This window comes from Haplochromis burtoni, unplaced genomic scaffold, assembly GCF_018398535.1.
Source record: "Haplochromis burtoni strain Fernald_Lab_line unplaced genomic scaffold, NCSU_Asbu1 Contig_607, whole genome shotgun sequence".
In the NCBI taxonomy this organism is placed as follows: Eukaryota; Metazoa; Chordata; class Actinopteri; order Cichliformes; family Cichlidae; genus Haplochromis; species Haplochromis burtoni.
In genome coordinates this window covers 217286-234867 of record NW_024582968.1, presented here as the reverse complement: position 1 = coordinate 234867, position 17582 = coordinate 217286, and the positions used below count along the sequence as shown (strand labels likewise).

At 41.8% G+C, this 17582-nt stretch overlaps 1 protein-coding gene across 5 annotated transcripts in view; it reads right to left on the bottom strand.

The window, feature by feature from the left end:
* Positions 1 to 17582, bottom strand: part of lrp6 (low density lipoprotein receptor-related protein 6) — a 49216-nt gene that overhangs the window by 17745 nt on the left and 13889 nt on the right. For 3 of the 5 annotated variants that reach the window (XR_006053071.1, XM_014330092.2, XM_005949719.3), the window contains exons 3-7: positions 5592 to 5789; positions 5315 to 5511; positions 4128 to 4262; positions 2054 to 2450; positions 1361 to 1532 (exon numbers count right to left, since the gene is read on the bottom strand). Coding sequence is in view for 4 of the 5 variants with exons in the window: in XM_014330092.2 (XP_014185578.1) it covers positions 1361 to 1532; positions 2054 to 2450; positions 4128 to 4262; positions 5315 to 5511; positions 5592 to 5789 (1099 nt within the window). In the remaining variant the exon portion in view is untranslated. The remainder of the gene's footprint in view (positions 1 to 1360; positions 1533 to 2053; positions 2451 to 4127; positions 4263 to 5314; positions 5512 to 5591; positions 5790 to 17582) is intronic. The other 2 variants (XM_014330093.2, XM_005949720.3) reach the window with 1 other exon arrangement.

The window sequence follows — 17582 nt, the reverse complement described above, 5'->3', positions numbered from 1 at the left end:
GGGGCACTGCCATCAACACGATCTCTGAGGGGGAGGGGGGGAGGGGTTTAAGAAGGGGTTCAGGTGGGGTCAGATGAAAACCAGAGATATAAAATCAGCTACAAACATGACAGCACGGCGTGAGGATGCAAACCGCAGAGAGAAAGAGATCAGACTTTTACTTTCAGACCCAGCTGGACGGTCGACACCGAGCACAGCTGCCATGAGCACAAAGTTTCACAGCTCTGCGACGAACAGAGAGCTGAAGAGACCGTCCAGTTGCAACGTTTCCTCTCACAGGAAAAAACAAAAAAACAAAAGGAAAAGGAAAAAAGAAAAAAACAATAAAACATCAGCAAACCTTCAGGCAGCCATTTGAAAATAAAACTGTAAACCATTTTAATGTTCATTGTTCACTCTAGTCACTAGAGTGAACAATGAAAAACATTCAGAGCATAAAAAAAGCACTAGAGTCTAGTGTTTTTTTTATGCTCTGAATGTTTTTTTTTATGCTCTGAATGTTTTTAGTAGAAAATAACGTCAGCACCAGATTATTTAAAAGGGCAATCAGTGAACGTTATATATTTGCTTGTACTGTTCCTTGAACGAGTCGCTCACCGTCACAAGTTTAGGGTGATTTCATGTTCAGTTCAGCTGTGGTGGTTTGAATATTGGGCTATTACCAAAAATCTGGCTTAATGGCAGAATCTGCGGTTAGATTTTTTTTGACAGGTTGAAATTACTGAAATTCTTAATTTCTATAAATTTATAATGATGCTTCAAACAAAACCCAAAAAACAGCCCAAAATGAGTGTTGAGTCAGGAGAAGAACGACTTCACTGTCATTTTATGTTCAGATCTACAACATCACAAACAGGAATCATAATTTCACAATAACTGAAATATTTATTCAACTGTTTAACCTGAAGTCCATGTTCCTCATGTTTTACCTGTGCCTGCATGTAAAGCACCATTACCACCAACAGAAAGCAGTAATGTACCTAACAGCTGTTTACCAGCTAAGATTAACCAACAGAACAAAAGCACTGCTAACTACAAGGCTGGATTGATCTAACAGTCCATAGTCAATATCCTTGTCTTTCACATATTTGCTTGACATGCCTGCCTCCAACACACAGATTATTTTACATACAGGACAGCTGGTGGTGTTTTGAGTGGCCCTCTAAGAAGACTTGAAGCTCTGTGCTGGCAAAAACTAAAAGAACCTGTGTGAAAACTGTTCCCACCACCCTGTTTAAAATTGACAAAAGATTGAAATCATAAAGGTTGACTTTTAAGAACAGCAGATCAGAGAACCATCAGGACACCAAGACTAAAGAATTCTCAGCATCAAAGTAAAATCTGGAGCTCAAACACAAACCTCGATCTTGTCCGTCTTGGCGTCTCCCCAGTAGATTTTGCGTTCTTCATAGTCGAGTGCGAGGCCGTTGGGCCAACCCAAAGACGTGTTCACCATCACCACTCTCTCCATCCCATCGAGGTCGGCCCGCTCGATCTTCGGCACATCACCCCAGTCGGTCCAGTACATGTACCTGAAAAACAGGAGGGGGAAAAAAAACTTTAACCTGACCTTGTTGGTTTAAAGGAGTCAAACACCTGAACTTCTACAAAGAACGTTTTAAAATGATTTCACAGAATTAAACTCTGAAGTTTTGATTGCAATAACTCCAAATATCAAATCAAATCAAATCAAATCAAATCACTTTTATTGTCACATCGCATGTGCAGGCACACTGGCACAGCACATGCGAGTGAAATTCTTGTGTGCGAGCCCACAAGCAACAGAAATGTGCAAACACAACAACACAAACCAGCAAATACAAGAATGGCTACATCTGAAACTAATAAATATATGTACAATATATAATAGTGTATGCATTACACTATTGTGTAATATGAGATTCAGATCTTTGAAATCTTTGAAATCTTTGATTGAAGCCTCATCTGAGAATCTGAGAATTTTTAAAATCCTGACATATGCTTATAAATATTTTGTGCCTTTATTCAGATCACAAAACTCTCTCCTTTATTTTCTTCCAGATGTTAGACTCACCCAGCCACGGGGTCTAGAACGATGGCTCTGGGCTCATCCAGGTCCTCGGAGATCAGGATCTTGCGCATGGTACCATTGAGCCGGGTCACCTCGATGCGGTCAGTCCCAGTGTCGGTCCAGTAGAGGTTCCGAGCGATCCAGTCGACGGCGATGCCGTCAGGGTGGTCCACTTGAGATGTGACCACGAACTGAGCGTCGCTGCCATCCAGAAGGGAGCGGCGGATGGCCTTCACATCGTCATCGGTCCAGTAGACGTATCCCTCCACCGGGTCATAATCGATGGCAATGGCGTGACGGATGTTGTCCACCTGCAGGATGATGTCAGTGAAGTCTGGCATGTCAAGAGAGATTCGCCTCAGGTCAGTTCGCCGGGCGAGCAGCAGCATCTCCGTCGCACCTGAGGAGGAACACATAGGTAGAAACAGGGTCAGAACGTCATCACTCAAAGTTTTTTTACAATTACATTACTGCATTACCTTTAAAAAGATGCCGATTCAAAGTAATGAAGATATCACAGCATTAGAGTTTCACCTAGGCTAGTACAGTATTCATAAAAATTGAGATCAGCAATTATCAACATACTTACTGATAATTTTATAGACCATCTATGGTGTCGTAATAATAACACATTACAGTGGCAGCCTGAACCATTTTTCCATCTCAGCTTTCAACAAGTATGAAGCTGTTTGGTAATCCGCCCACAGCTGAAAATATGACCCATACAAAATTTATCCACTCTGGACCAAGTTTAGACCTCGAATACTGCAGAGAACTAAAACTAAGTGTGATCATTTTGGTCTTGAGTAAAACTGAAATGTAAAAACTGTCCAGTGAAAGTCTTTAGCCTTGTTTGAGACCATTATGTCTGCCTTCTTTAAAGTTAAAAGAAATGTAAAAGATATTTGAAGGTTTTGATATCTTACATATAAAGAGCAGTGTAAACCCTGAAGGGGAATTACTGCAGGTCTGAATCCAACTGGTGAAGGTTTTCTTTCTGTTAGCACAAAGCTAATTAAAAACATGCACAGCAGAAATGAACCCTGGGGCTCTGTGTGAAGGACTTTTACTCGCAGTCCTGATATAACACCTGACTTCATTTCTTTAACATTCAGAGAAGTAACAAACATCGACCCTTCAGCTCACCCCCCTTGGCTGAAATGGTTAAACCCCAGCAGTGAAAGGGGGCATTGTCTGCAGGGGGATCATGTGATCCCGTCTCTCACAAAGGCCTCCCCGCCTTCAAAACTCCCACTGCTCTACAGGCGAGGGTTACTGAACCCGAAAATGTAAATAAAAGGAGGCAGAGGGCGGGGAAACGTCGGGCTGCAGTTCAAACGGCCGGCCCCGCTCATGGAGGCGGATTACCATAGCAACAACAGGTCAGCCCAGCACCACCTTCTGCTTGTACATGACTACGATGAAGAAGAGAAGGAGAAGGAGGTGGAGAGTGGGAGCGAGCACATTATCAGGAGTTTTTAAATTAGAGGAAAAGCTAATGAGGTTTGGCACCAGAAAATCTGCCGGCTTCTCTTCAAGCAGGAACAAAAAGCTCAAACACACTAATGAATCCAATCTGCGTGCTCGGCCTGAATCCTTGTAAACAGTTATACAAGCTCGCATTTTGTGCTTTTTCCCTTTTTTCTGGGTGAAAATAAAAGATAATCTGCATGCGTCGACGTTGCTCACTGACGCACTTCAGGAAATATTTGGACTCTTTTTCTGTTTCCATTCGAGTGTTTCTGAAGCCAAAATGCACATTTTGCGAGTTTAATCCGACTCTCTGGATTATATAGACCTAAATATACACCAACCACCTCATTAGGAACACCTTTGCAATCTAAGGTAGCTGAGCTCTAGCACAATTTCTTTGTCCTTATGTTTGTCTGCAGTTTTTGTTTTATTATTAGTCAAAGTCCAACTTTTGATTTTACTATTAAACCCAGACTAAAATGCTTCAGGTAAAAGACAAAGAAACAAACAACAACAAAAGAAACAAAACCCTGAAAAACAACTGCTAAAAATTGACAGATTGCGTCAGGAACCGACAGACAATGAAGGCGGAGAGTGTTCTTACCGTCTCTGCAGGTCTTGCCGTCCTCCAGCAGTTGGACCCCGGTGGGGCAGGCACAGCGATAGAAAGGCCTGACAGGTGAGAGGAGGCAGAGGTGGGAGCATCCTCCATTGTTCAGGGAGCAAGGAGTATTCACTGCTGCCACGAAAGGAAAAAAAACAAGAGAAAAAAAAAAAATCCAGTTACCGGTACCTTCAAGTTACAGCCTCAAAACTGCACTTTACCCTCAGCACGACCCTCAGGAAATCATTCATGTGTTCCAGATGACAGCTCTTACATCAGACACCAAAGGATAAACATCAGGCAGAGAACTGTGTGTTTGGGTGGTCTGCATGTCGCTACAGCGACATAACACAAGCAATTGTTTGGCATTTGTAATCATTTAAAAGTAAAAATGTGTTTTTCATTTTGAATACGTAAAAGTCCACTTTTAAAAAAAACCCCAAAAAAACAAAAACAAGAAATTGACATATAGAGACCTCGCTTGTTTTAAATTATCTTTTTATGTTTTAATAAGATCATCTTCACTGAAAATTGTTTTAATGACTCTAACAAGGTTCCTGTGCACTTTTCAACAACAAATCAAGGACTTTTTAGGAACAAAACAGAAATCTAAACAGCATTTTCACAGTACAGTGATACCAAATCTGTCAGTGCTTGGCTTTTTAATTAGTGCCACATGTTCTCAGTGAGGAAACTTTGCTGTTGTTTGGCTTGAATTAACACGGCCAAGCTATTGTTTGCACAAACCACAACACCTCGTTGGGGTTTTTAAAGGATTTTCTAGAGCTTTTTTTTTTTTTTCCTGTGAATAATTTAACCCCAAGTATAAAAATACACAAGACGAGGAATCCGACTGTGTTTCAGATTCTTTATCAGAGAGCCAACAAAAACATTTGTGCATCAATCCGATGAGGTTTGCTGCAGCTGGAGCTTCACAGACTCCACATGTTGGATATTCTCACATCTGGTTGGAAGGATGTGCCTCTGTTCAACACCTGAAGGGCTCTGTGCTCTCCACAGCCTGAAAGAGGACTGTCTGATCACAGATGAGGACAAGTGAAGACCGAGGAAACATGCAGCTGTTAAACACATCTGCAGAGAGGCCTGGTTTGTTCTTTTCAAAGCTCAGATTCTTACCCGAGTGAGTCAGTGAACATGTCGGAGGGGATGAAACTGTCTGGACTCACCGGTGGGTTGTCTCTTAGTGCTGAAGACGTGGATGTCCATGGGAGAGAAGATGTTGGAGTGGACAACACGCTGGCCACCTCCTGTCTGCTTCCTGCATGAGTGGATGGAGTGGGTGGTCCAGTCAGTCCAGAAGAGCGTGTCCTCAAACAGAGTGAGGGCAAACGGGTGAGGCAGCTCACCTTTAACCACCACCTCCCTGAAAACACACAGCATGTTACGGTTTTGAAAAAACTCATCACCCAGCTTCAAAAACCCTAAAGGTGGCGCTGCATGTACCTGAAGGAGCCGTCCAGGTTGGAGCGGTGGATGAAGCTGTGCTTGGCGTCGGCCCAGTACAGTTTCTGCTGGCTGTAGTCCAGCGTCAACCCGTTGGGCCAGTAGATCTCCTTATCGATGATCATGGAGCGATTTGTCCCGTCCATGCCCGCCCGCTCAATCTTTGGGATCTCGCCCCAATCAGTCCAGTACATGAAGCTGAAGACACAGAAAAACGCCCATCAGAAAAACACGAAACACTAATCAACCCACACTAAACAGCGTGTCCACATATTGAGAGACAAGTGAAATTCACACATCACACATGCACCTCATCGTTTTCCACAAACTACTGCAGAACCAGCACAGCTCTCAGCTGTGCAGTAAAAGATGGGTTTTTACACACAGCAACATAACCTACAAGTTTTGACTTTTTCATTTTAAACCAACATTTTCATGAAATGAGACAATGATGGTCAGGCAGTACAAATTTTAGAGAACCTAAACATCATCTTCCCTCCCTCCCTGCATTACATCATTCTCCACTGCTGTGCGCAAACTACTGGCTGTTATCTGTTATTAATCTGTGCAGCAGTTTCTAAATAAACTACAGGAACATCTCAGCTCCAGATAAATGCTATTATCTAGAAACCACTGAGGATACGTCCTTCAGAGGTTTTATTGTAAATATCTGGTAGTGCGGCTGAGTGAACGCAGACTCTTGGGAGTGGAGCTCACATAAACAGAATGATGGATGCTGGATGTCCCTGAAACATTTGGATGTGTGATCTCTGTTAGCAGGCCTGAAGACCTGTAGAAACCACAGTTTGCAGGCAGGGGGCTGGTATTTGATTTCCAGCCTCTCAGACATACAAACACAGAATATTCTTCATCAGTCCAAATAAGCTGAACTTTTTCACTCTCTCTCTTTCACTCTCACTCTCTCTATTTAAGCGCAATTTATGACAGTATGTTTGCACTGAAGCACCGCAGCAATTTCCTAATGTTGTAAACCTGCTCAACATTTGGCAATAAAACCCTTTCTGATTCTGATTTCGTAAAGCCTCAATATGATGAAAAAAGGATACCAGGGGTGACACCATGTACCAAATCTAAATATACTACTTTTTAGAAAGTTTCTGGTAATATAATATAATATAATGCAGTGTGTGATTGTGTCCTCTGTTATTTTTAGGTAGCTGTTGTCATCGTTAAAGTTTTCCACTGTTTTTACTGCTTGTCAGGTTTAGTCCAGGTCGACTCACCTATGAGCAATGTTGGGCTGAAGATTGAGATCAGATGAATTCTACCACAGCCGATTAAATCACGAACAATACCATCAAACCCTGATTAAACAGTTTCTTTTTTTTAATAATCAGTGTTTTTCTTGTGGTTTCAGGCTGCTTTGTGAAAGAAAAACTGTTTTAATGTGCTCTCCCAGAGTCCAACAGCTCTAAAAACCATGTCTTCCTCACATGAAGCACACATGTGGAGGTGTTATGAGGAAGGCGGGCTTCCTGCTGTGCAGCTAATTCTCCTCTTTGTTTGCCTTAATTACCATCACAGCTGGACAGCCTCTTTTTCCTCTACCCAGATCCCACACCTCAATCTCAAACCACCTCTCCCCCACAGCCCAGGCAGGGATGGAGAGCAGAACAGACCTCTTTATCCCTAGACTCAGGGCCAAACTGAAATCGAACATAAGCAGATCCAAAGAGGCTGATGGAAAACTCACAGCTGGAGTTAGAACCTCTGAAGTTTGAAAACTGTAACCGGATCCTGAAAGTCTTCACAGAGGGAGCTCACTCAGACATTACTTTGAGTTTGTGAGCAGCTCAATTTTCCAGGAAACAAATTGTAGGTGTGAGTGATCGTACAGCAAAGGGGCTGTGATAAGAAAAAGCTAGAACAAAGCCGAAAGAAAGGAAAGTGGGATTATTCTTGCGGCTTCATATTTATTCCTGGAACCTCTGGTTGCCTCCAACACCCTGTTGACCAATTTCTATGTGACGGACTTGTGTATAGTACAGTGTACAGTACTTACGGTGCATATATTCACACTTTGATGTGATTTAATTGACTGAAAGATGAAAAGAAGCCCACTGATCACACACTAGCCTAGCTGATTTTTCACACTCAGCTTTAAGGCTTATACATTAATTCCCATCAATTAACTGGATATTTGGGATAACACTTTCACTGTGAGTCAGTCTGATGAGTAAACTGACACACAGGTGAGCCATAAAAGGAAAGTACCGTCACATCCTGTAACTTCATGTTTCTGAATGAAAAACTGACCCAAAAACGGAGCTGCTGGGCCTCGCCACGTAATCCCATTCAGACAAGACAAAAGCTTGAACTGATAGCCTGCCCAGCAGCCTTTAAACGCAGCAGCTGGTTGGGTTTCACTGCGAACAAAGCAAAGCGGCAGCGGCCAGATGAGCCGTTGGCTGTGACAGGCCGGCACCGAAGGGTTTCAGTATCTCTTCAAATGAAGAGCTGTGTCCTGAGATGGCACGAGCAGCAGAAGCAGCAGGTAGGACTTCAGAGCTCTGAAACATTCAGGGTGTGTTTTTCCCTCCCTGAACAATGAGGCCCCGGCCAGGCAGAGAGGGGAGAGAAAAGCTGCAGTGAAATGCCGAGCACACAACACATCCCCTCACCACAAGAGCTGCATTGTGTTTGGTACCTGATGCATTAATCATCCCGGTTGAACAGAGTCCAGCTCTGCGTTCCACTGTGGATTTGAAGAACCAGTTTTCCTCAAAGACTGTGTTGCTGCAACACAATGAACCCGACTGCAGAAACACTCGCTGCTTCACTTCACCAGAGAAACTTTATTACAAACACTAAAAATGTCCCTCTTACAAGCAGCTGTGAACTTAATTCCTGCAGGGTACAGTTTTTAGCATTACAGAGTAACAAAGACAGCTGCAACATTTTCAGACTGTAAGGAAGTCAATCTTTAATGCCCAAAAACTGTAAATAAAAGACGGATGAAGGTAGAATAACATTGCCAGGTAAAGCGTTTCAAGAATATCACCAAAGCTGGAGCCCAGACGTCTTGCGCCCTTTTCTTCGATGCGAACTTTTGTTTTTTGTAAAAAAAAAAAAAAAAAAAAAAAAAAGGACCCGCCTGTCGCCTGTCTGACTTGTTTAAAGATGAGATGATGGTTTCAAATCCTCTTTAGAGGCTTCAGACTGGGGTGTAAAAGCACAAAACTGAAATAAGAGTTATAAGAGAGAGATATATAATAAGAGAATAAGAGTTCCTTGGAAAGTTCACATTTATTCTCTGGAAGTCAAAGTTCTGCATTTCTTAGAAATACAGATCATCTGATGGAGGAACTATGAATTGACTATGTGCACGAGACAATGCTAACTTCCTGGTTTGAGACCGAATGTGGGGTTGTGCATTTCCGGTAGCTTTACTTTGAGGTCAATCGTTACTGCGAAGATATACTCCAAAATCATGTCCAAAACTCGAAAACGGAAAGATTGCGTTAAGTTACAAAGAGCAGAAGGTGGGAACACTCACCGCTGTTGTGTCATAAAAAATCTAATGATCAATTTTGACGTTTAAAGCGTTTAGATCGATCAGTTGTTTACATCACTCAACACAAGCAGAACTGCATTACTGCAGCAGAAGACACCTCGTCCACATTCAGAAGCACATCTTTGTATAGTGACTGGTCTTATGATTTAAACAGGCAAATGTTCAGCATTCAAACTACAGGTGAAGAATAGTCAAACCAGATGTTTCCCCCGCTATGTCGATATCAGCTAGTCAAGTACACACCTACACAGCATGTTAACAAACCGTGAAAAAAGCCTCACAAAAAATGAATGATTGCTGGTAAGGGTTTCTATACATTAGTATTTACGAAGGGTATGTTGTGACTTACCTTCAAAATTACAGCGGCCCCTCGCTATAACGCGGTTCACCTTTCACCTCGCTGTTTCACGGATTTTTTAGTGCAAGTTTGCATGCTTTTTTTTTTTTACATCACATTTTGTCCTGCGTCCTGATCGCTGCAGACGATCTCCTCCGTGACGTCTCTCCTGTACAGTACAGAATCGCTGCATTGATCGCTAGCAGTGTGACTCTGAAGTGCAGTACTGTATGTCCACGATGTCCACCAAACGTTTTGCACCGTCAAAAAATAAAATTGGCTACTTGATTTCACCTATCGCTGGTTATTTTTAGAACATAACACCCACGATAAACGAGGGACAGCTGAGAAATATAACATTTGAATCCCTTTTCTCTTTTGCTCTGAGGCGCGGGGGGAAAATATTGACAAGTCGATGAACATCATTTACAGATATATTGGGTAAATGCCCAAGACATCTATAGAAATGTAAATCGCCACTTGATTCATTTGCTTAACTTGTTTTGGACCGTAAACCAGGCGCGAATAGGACACCAGAAATAAAGCTCCCCACAGGAGGTTCCGCACCGGAAGTAGCATATGCTAACGTGCACATAGTCAATAGAGAAAAAGGTTATACAACTTGATTCACTTCCTTTTCGTTACCAAAAACTAGTTCAAGGTTAGGCACCAGTTTTAAAGTGCTTCTCAGGAAAATTACAGATGAAACAACAAACGAGTCCAGCTACAATCCAACACCATCCACTTCAAAATTACAGTGTGTCCAACATCATTTAGCATTTGCCTCATGACATTAACATACAGAAACAGCTTTCTAAGGCATCAGCTGACTAATGTCTTCTAGGCTTTAAACTGAGATAGAATCACAGATAAATAAGTATCTCAAAGAGCCTTTTGGTTCCTTGGAAACTTTCCATCTTTAGTCTATGGAAGTACAAGATCTGACTTTTTCCTACTTTAGAAACAAAGGTCACTGTGCTGGAGGACATGTTTAAACCCAAGAAGGTTTCTGGAACTTTATTCTTTTTTTTTTTTCTTTTTTTTTATACTTGACACCAAAATCTAGTTCAAGTTTAAGTATTGGCTTTGGACCACAAACTAAAACTGCCTCAGGGGAAACTTAAATATGGGCCAATGAACAATTCCAGCTGAAGTTTAAAAGCTTCTACCTTAATATTTTGTTGGTGTTGTCATGAACTGGTACTGTCACAAAATTGGGGATAAAACAAGTCCAACTAGAACCTAAAATGGTCCACTGAACTTTAGTGCAGCCCTCATCCTTAACACATCCAACTTTTAGTTCCTTGGAAACTTCCCAAACTTCAAGCTGCTTGAGACGTCATCATGTTAGGAAGTTTAAAGAAGGTTTCCCAGACTTTATTCTGTCCTTAGCCAAAAACTAAAAGATGTACAAGTCCAGCTAGATTTTAATGTGTCAGTTCGTATTTTGGCACAAGATAACTCGACAACAGGTTTTAATGCATCTTTGCATACCTTCAGACTGAGGCAGAAATACCAATAACAAAGAGCTGAAGGTTTGCTGGAACATTCCTAAACTGCGGTCCCAAGAAATGAAAGTTCTGGCAATTTGGGGTGCTTTAGGAGAAGAAAAAAAAAAAAAAAAAAAAACATCATAGAGGTTGCTTAAAAGACGTTGGACATTGGAAAATTAAAAGATCCTGGAACACTTCATATTCTTTAAATCTTCAGAATTACTATAATCATTTTTATAATGCAGTCATCAGCCCATCACATGTGGAGGGAGTTTATCTGTCCACAAGCTCATGGCTGAGGGGTCTACCTCCTCTCTGCAGAAACAACATTTTCTCCCCTCATCCATGACTGAGTGGAGCTGGCGTGTTGCTGCTGCAGTACCTTCGTCTGGCTTAGTAACCGCTGGAAAAACAAAACAGCTGCTGCGGCAACAATGGGCCTTTGTGAAACGCACGCAACCAAACAAAACAAGAGAAAACAGGGACGACTGCATTGGAGACGGAGCCTCAGAGCGCGCTGTTGCCGAGCTAATGAGACGCACAGTGGGGACTGCGGCTGATTAAATCAGAAGCTGCTGTCGTTGTTTTACTGGAGCGTAATCACAGCTTTGTTCAACACTGCTCTTCATCCTGCCAAGTGTTCCTCACTCATGTTGGGAGCGTCATCAATCAGATCACATCCATGTTTAACATTTAAAACACGTTTCCTCCATGTTTCGGCCTCTGTCTGGACCAAATTCTGCCGCTTTCTCTCAAAACACAAGACAGTAAAGCTGAAAAAACGAGCTTCAGTTGATCCTCACTTCCTCTGATTAAATGTTTGTTTGTCTGCATTTGGCCATATTTTTTATGTTCACAAGACGTGGACAAAAATAGAACATCTGCACACACTAGCTTGGCTCAAAGATTCAGTCGGTGTGTGCTGTCATTTACCTGTTTTTAACCCGGCATTGGTTATCAAATCTTGACATGATCAGTTTTCTCAACATGTGGCTGTCTGTGTTCACAGCAGCAGAAAGAGGATGAAGGAAAATATTCAGCTTTAGTCACAAAACCAGCCAATTACCATCTGTGAACGAGGTATACAGACTTTAAAATAATCACCTGTCCTGTTCACTGGATTCTGCAATAGTCTTTTATAAATTACTCTGGGTTTTAAACATGCTGGGTAACCTTTTCCCAGATTAAATGCTTTTGATATTCAATGTTTGAACAGACTGTAGCATAACTTAAAAACTGAGATGTTCCTTGACTCTCTGGAGGCCTCAAACAGCCTGCAGACTTTTATGTGGAAGACTCTGGATGAATTTAAAATCCAAAGGATGCCTCTCCTCTACTGCTACCATCATCAGTGAGCAACACTAGCTAACCTCAGAAACGTAGGTCTCTAAACATCAGCGAGTGAAGAGCTCTGAGCACAACAAACTTCACTTATGGTCAGAACTAACAGTCAGCACGTGGGTCGTTACAGTAACGGCCGGTTAGCTGTAACTGGGTGGCACAGCATGTTTCTGACACTGTTAGCTTCATCATATCCAGGTCATCTTCCCTAACATTACTCTGAAGCTCAGGTACACAGTGTAAACTCTGCTCTGAAGAATCTTGAAATGCTCTGACACCGCTGAAAATAAACAGATGAACACTCGTAGTTTTCTGTTAATATCCAGGTGAGGCTTCGGAGCCAAAGGCAAAGTGAACAGTTGTTGGCAGAGTACTCCAATAACCCGGTTTCATCAGACAAACAACTCAAAAACAAACCAGACAAAAACAAGAGTGGAGCTCAGAGTGAAGTATCAGAGAGGGATCAGCCTCCTGCATGTGCCAGCGGCTCGGCGAGACTTTTATCTCCAACACAGCGGTGGATCAAACAGCGAGCGGGAAGAGTTTCCATGAATAGAAACCCAAGAGAGAAGAGAAGGGAAGACGGTGAGAGGCAGCGCGACGGGCCCGGATTTAAATAAAACTAATGAATACATTACAGGCCTCTTTTATCTGCACCCTAATGGATTTACATCGTAATCCAACCTCTCCCAAGAGGAAGACGCTGGCAGCACTGGGAGAGGAAGAGAGATGATGAAGGACAGGAAGAGGAGTGAGTGCTGGCCATGACAGTGTCGAGGCCGCGAGCTTTGGCGATGAATTAGGATCAGCAGGTGGAAGATGCTCAGGCAGAAACATCAAACTTCAGGAACACAGGAGAGTTTGAAAGAGCCGTAAAACCCATTTTAACAATTTAAATCAATAAAAATCACCTTTCAAGCAAGAAACTGCTAATTGTCGTCTGTTTTAGACCGTAAAGTGGGAATTATTTCCAAACAAGCTTTTGTTAAATAATTTTTATTATTTTCTATTGTTATTAAATTCTGCGGTAAACTCACAGGCACATCACCCTGAAGAACACAGTCTGTGTCCCGTTTGGACCTTTGTGTTTTACACTTCATCTTTTTGTACTTCCACTTTCAGTTGCTGGTTAGGTTTAGGAAAGGCTTGTGGTTTGGGTTTAGGCCACAGTCGTAATCTTGTACATTGCAAAATGAGACTGTCCAAGGGCAACAGCCCCGTCTCACCGACGCCAACGCAGGACACTTTGTGGGTAAATGAAACTTTCAGAAAACTGCATTATTTCACACCCTGGGAGTAGCAGAGTCCTTCCTGGCTCAAATGGGGCTCTGATGCTTAACATATTTAACAGAAATCTGCTTCTTCCTGCCACGACTGACTACCTGATAAACAAAATGTCGATTACATTTAAGCAAATAACTACACAATTAACAAATCAGCAGATTATTAGTATTTTTCATTTTCCTTTTGCTCTTTAGTGGGTGCCAAAAATAGAAATACACAGGAAAAAAACTCACATCCACCAGTTTTTAAATTATCCTTAAAAAGAAAAAGAAGAAAAAGAAGAAAAAGTGTCCCAACAAAAGGTTTGCACACTACTAATCTTTCCCACCATTTACAACAGTGTCTAAAAGTGCAGTATGAAGAGTGTGTGAAACTGCGTGCTGTATACCAGAGCGCAAAGTCTTCCCAGCCTCTTGCCTGGAAACAAACCATCTTGCAAAACTCATATACTCGTGCTGTGCCATGCGAGAGAAAAAGTAAGAAGTAGGATGACTAAAGCAGGGGCCTATCATATCGCTAAAGACAAGGTCGCCATCCCATTTTTTGCACAAAGTACTAGATGATGTACATCTACAGCTGTATGTTAATAAAAGTCCCTTTGTGATATCTGGCACACGTAGCTTTCGGGGCTCTAGAGTGCAGCCAATTTGGTTTGATCACACATGGGACCTAATTTCTCAATGGTGCGACTAAAAAAAAAAAAAAATCCTAGTTGCGACCAGGCATTCGAGTAAAAATAAATAAATAAATAAATAAATAAATAATTCTGTCTCCGTGTGTGTTCAACAACAGCCACAGATTATGCACATATTGTGGTCTAAACCAATCAGAGATAGTCAGGGGAGACCTCTCTGATTGGCTGTGGTCCAGATATCCTGTCAGCCGGTGCAGGGGGATAGACAGAGGTGACTAGGTGCTGCACTCTCCAGCAAAAATTCACTGAACCAGCAACAAAAGATCCAAACTACACTTCACATTTGATAAACATCGTCATCAATTCCCTCTTACTTTTGCTGTTTTGCTTCCACCACGATAAAGCTCACACTTCCTGCACAGCTCTCTCTCTCTCTCACTTCAAGAACAGTTTCCCATCTCAAATCTCTGTTTTCTGCATTATTTGTTCGCTTATTACCCACTAGTCTAACGTTTACAGCAATGTTTGCTGCTGTTTTTTTTTCCTTCCCAAAAATGACCTCTGACAAGAAAGTCTCAATTCTGCTGTTCAATGCGGAAGAAATGTAAACTTTTTAAAATGAAGCTAAATTGCAAAACTCTCAGCTGTGTCTCTAATAAAGCCTATGTAACTTTGCTTTGGTTTACTTCAGCAAAATCAGGTAATGTTCAAAGTTCATGCTTTTCTTCCGTTTTTGTTCTACTGCACTTTCAAGACAGTTATCTGCTATAAAAGCCATGCTAGGAAAATCTCCTTCATGTTTATCTGTGTTTTATCCTCAGTTACTTTGACAAAGAGGCATCTGCTGTGATGCTTACACTTCTGATGAAGTCTCACAAGTGTCAGTACTGATCAGTGATCAGAATTATAATATTTGTGACTCAAAACTGAATCGAATTGAACAGGGAATCGAATCGGGGACCGAATCGAATTGGGATCTTGTGAATCAGAATTGAATGGATTATAGAAATCAGTGACGATACCCAGCCCTAGTGAGTAGCCTAGGCCCGAGAGAAGCCCGAGATGAAAAGAAAGATTGATAACTTTTTTGTGAAGTAAAGCCTGATCCATCTGAAATTCATAGCCAGTCCTCTGACACGGAGCCATAAACCTCTCAGGTTATGTCTAACACTGGTCCGGAGACGGCATCAGATAATGAGCCACAAACGATCGACTCCGAGCCAGAGCGCACTGAAAGTAAAAGGGGGAAAGTGTATACATTTCAAAGACAGTGTCTTGAGCAGTTTCCCTGGCTAAGATAGAGTAAAGCTGAGAATATGATGCACTGCATTTACTATCGTGAGTGTGGAAAGACCATGGCCAGCAATACTGCATTTGTGACTTTGAATTGAAATACTTAAAAAACACAGTGTATCCAGAAAACACATTATATGCCACGATAAATGCACTGCCCAACTGTCCCCTCTCTCCACTGCCTTTCAGGGGCAGGCAGCAGCAAGCAGTTCATTAAGTTTAACATTGCCTACAATATTGCCAAAGCACTTTAAGCACAAGCACTTTTTCAATAGCTTATCTTTCCTGCAGAACTGCTCTCCAAATAAAGAAATTTGTTTTGACAAGATTCTTAGTTAATTATTTACAAATCAATCTTGTCTGTATGGACAGCAATTTAAAAAAAAAAAAAATGTGAACATGTGAAAGTGCAATGTTAAACGATGCAGCTGAAAAATTTGGGTGCGCCTAACTCTTGTGCTGGTGCACATAAGAAAAAAAAAGTTAGGCGCACCAGCGCAACCATGGCAATAGTTAGTCAAACTTAGGGCTCTAAACTAAGAACTGTCTTTTTTACCCCTTACTTATGGGGTAAAAAAAAAATATACATATATCGAGATACATAATAAGGTTGGGCAACTATTGACGATAGGCTGACGATAGCCTCAGCCTATGGTCGATCACAGTTTTGACTACGTTAAAAAAAAAAAAAAAAAAAAAAAAAAAGAACGAAACATTTTAATTAAATAAAAAACCACAATGGTGAGGAGGGAAACAAAGAGCAACTGGCATCTTTTTTTCCACTATACAGTGGTCCTTCGTTTATAGCAGGAGTTACATTCTAAAAATAACCCGCGATAGGTGAAATCCGTGAAGTAGCCAACTTTATTTTTTACAATTATTATACATGTTTTAAGGCTGTAAAACCCCTCACTACACACTTTATACACTTTTCTCAGACAGGCATGAACAATTTCACACTTTTCTCTCTTTTTGAAACACTCTCAAAGTTCAAACCTTTATAGAAAAAATAAGTCCAGTATTATAGGATGAAACCAAAGTCATCCTCAGATGCCTTTGACGGTGCAAAACGTTTCGTCGACATTGTTTTCTTTGTTGAGAAGAAAAACTTACAAAACATACAGTACAGCACTTCAGAGTCACACTGCTAGCGATCAAAGATTTATGTAAATTTGACAAGCTGGATGCATTCTGTGCTGTACAACAGATACAGCACAAGATTGGGGACCGCTGGTCTACAGCCAATCAGGACGCAGAACACAATGTGCTGTAAGAAAAAAAAAAAAATGAAGGGCTGGATGGATGAGGAAATGATGAAAGAGTGGCTGAGGGAGGTGTATGTAAGGAGACCAGGTGGTTTTTTCCACGCATCACCATCGCTGTTGATCTGTGACTCTATGCGTGCCCATCTCACAGCCGATGTGAAAAAACTAGTGAAACAAATGAACTGTGAGCTTGCTGTCATTCCGGGAGGCCTGACAAAGGAACTCCAACCGCTGGACATCGGTGTGAACCGCCCGTTCAAAGTAAGGCTGCGAGCGGCGTGGGAGCGATGGATGACCGATGGAGACCACAGTTTCACCAAGAGTGGAAGGCAGCGCCGGGCGAGTTACGCCACAATTTGCCAATGGATTGTAGATGCTTGGGCTAACATGTCTGCTGGCACTGTTGTTCGAGCTTTCGCAAAAGCCGGCATCATTTCCGAGGAGCCGCACGGCACGGAAAGTGACTCTGACAGTGAAGAAAGTGAACCTGGCATGTTTGATGGAGATTTAGCGCAGCTGTTCAATTCAGACACAGAGGATGAGGACTTCGATGGGTTTGATTGATGATAAAAATGTGAGTACCAAACTTTGTTTTGCTCCTGCTTTATTTTTAAATACGCACACTTGTATGCTTGTGTGTTGTTGATGATGACGATTACTGGTAATAAAAATGTGAGTAAGGTACCGAACTCAGGTTTGCTCCCGCTTTATTTTTAAATACGCATACGGTACTTGTATGCGCCCTATAATCCAGTGCGCCTTATGTGTGTGTTAAATACAGTAATGGCACACATAACTGAGACTGCGCC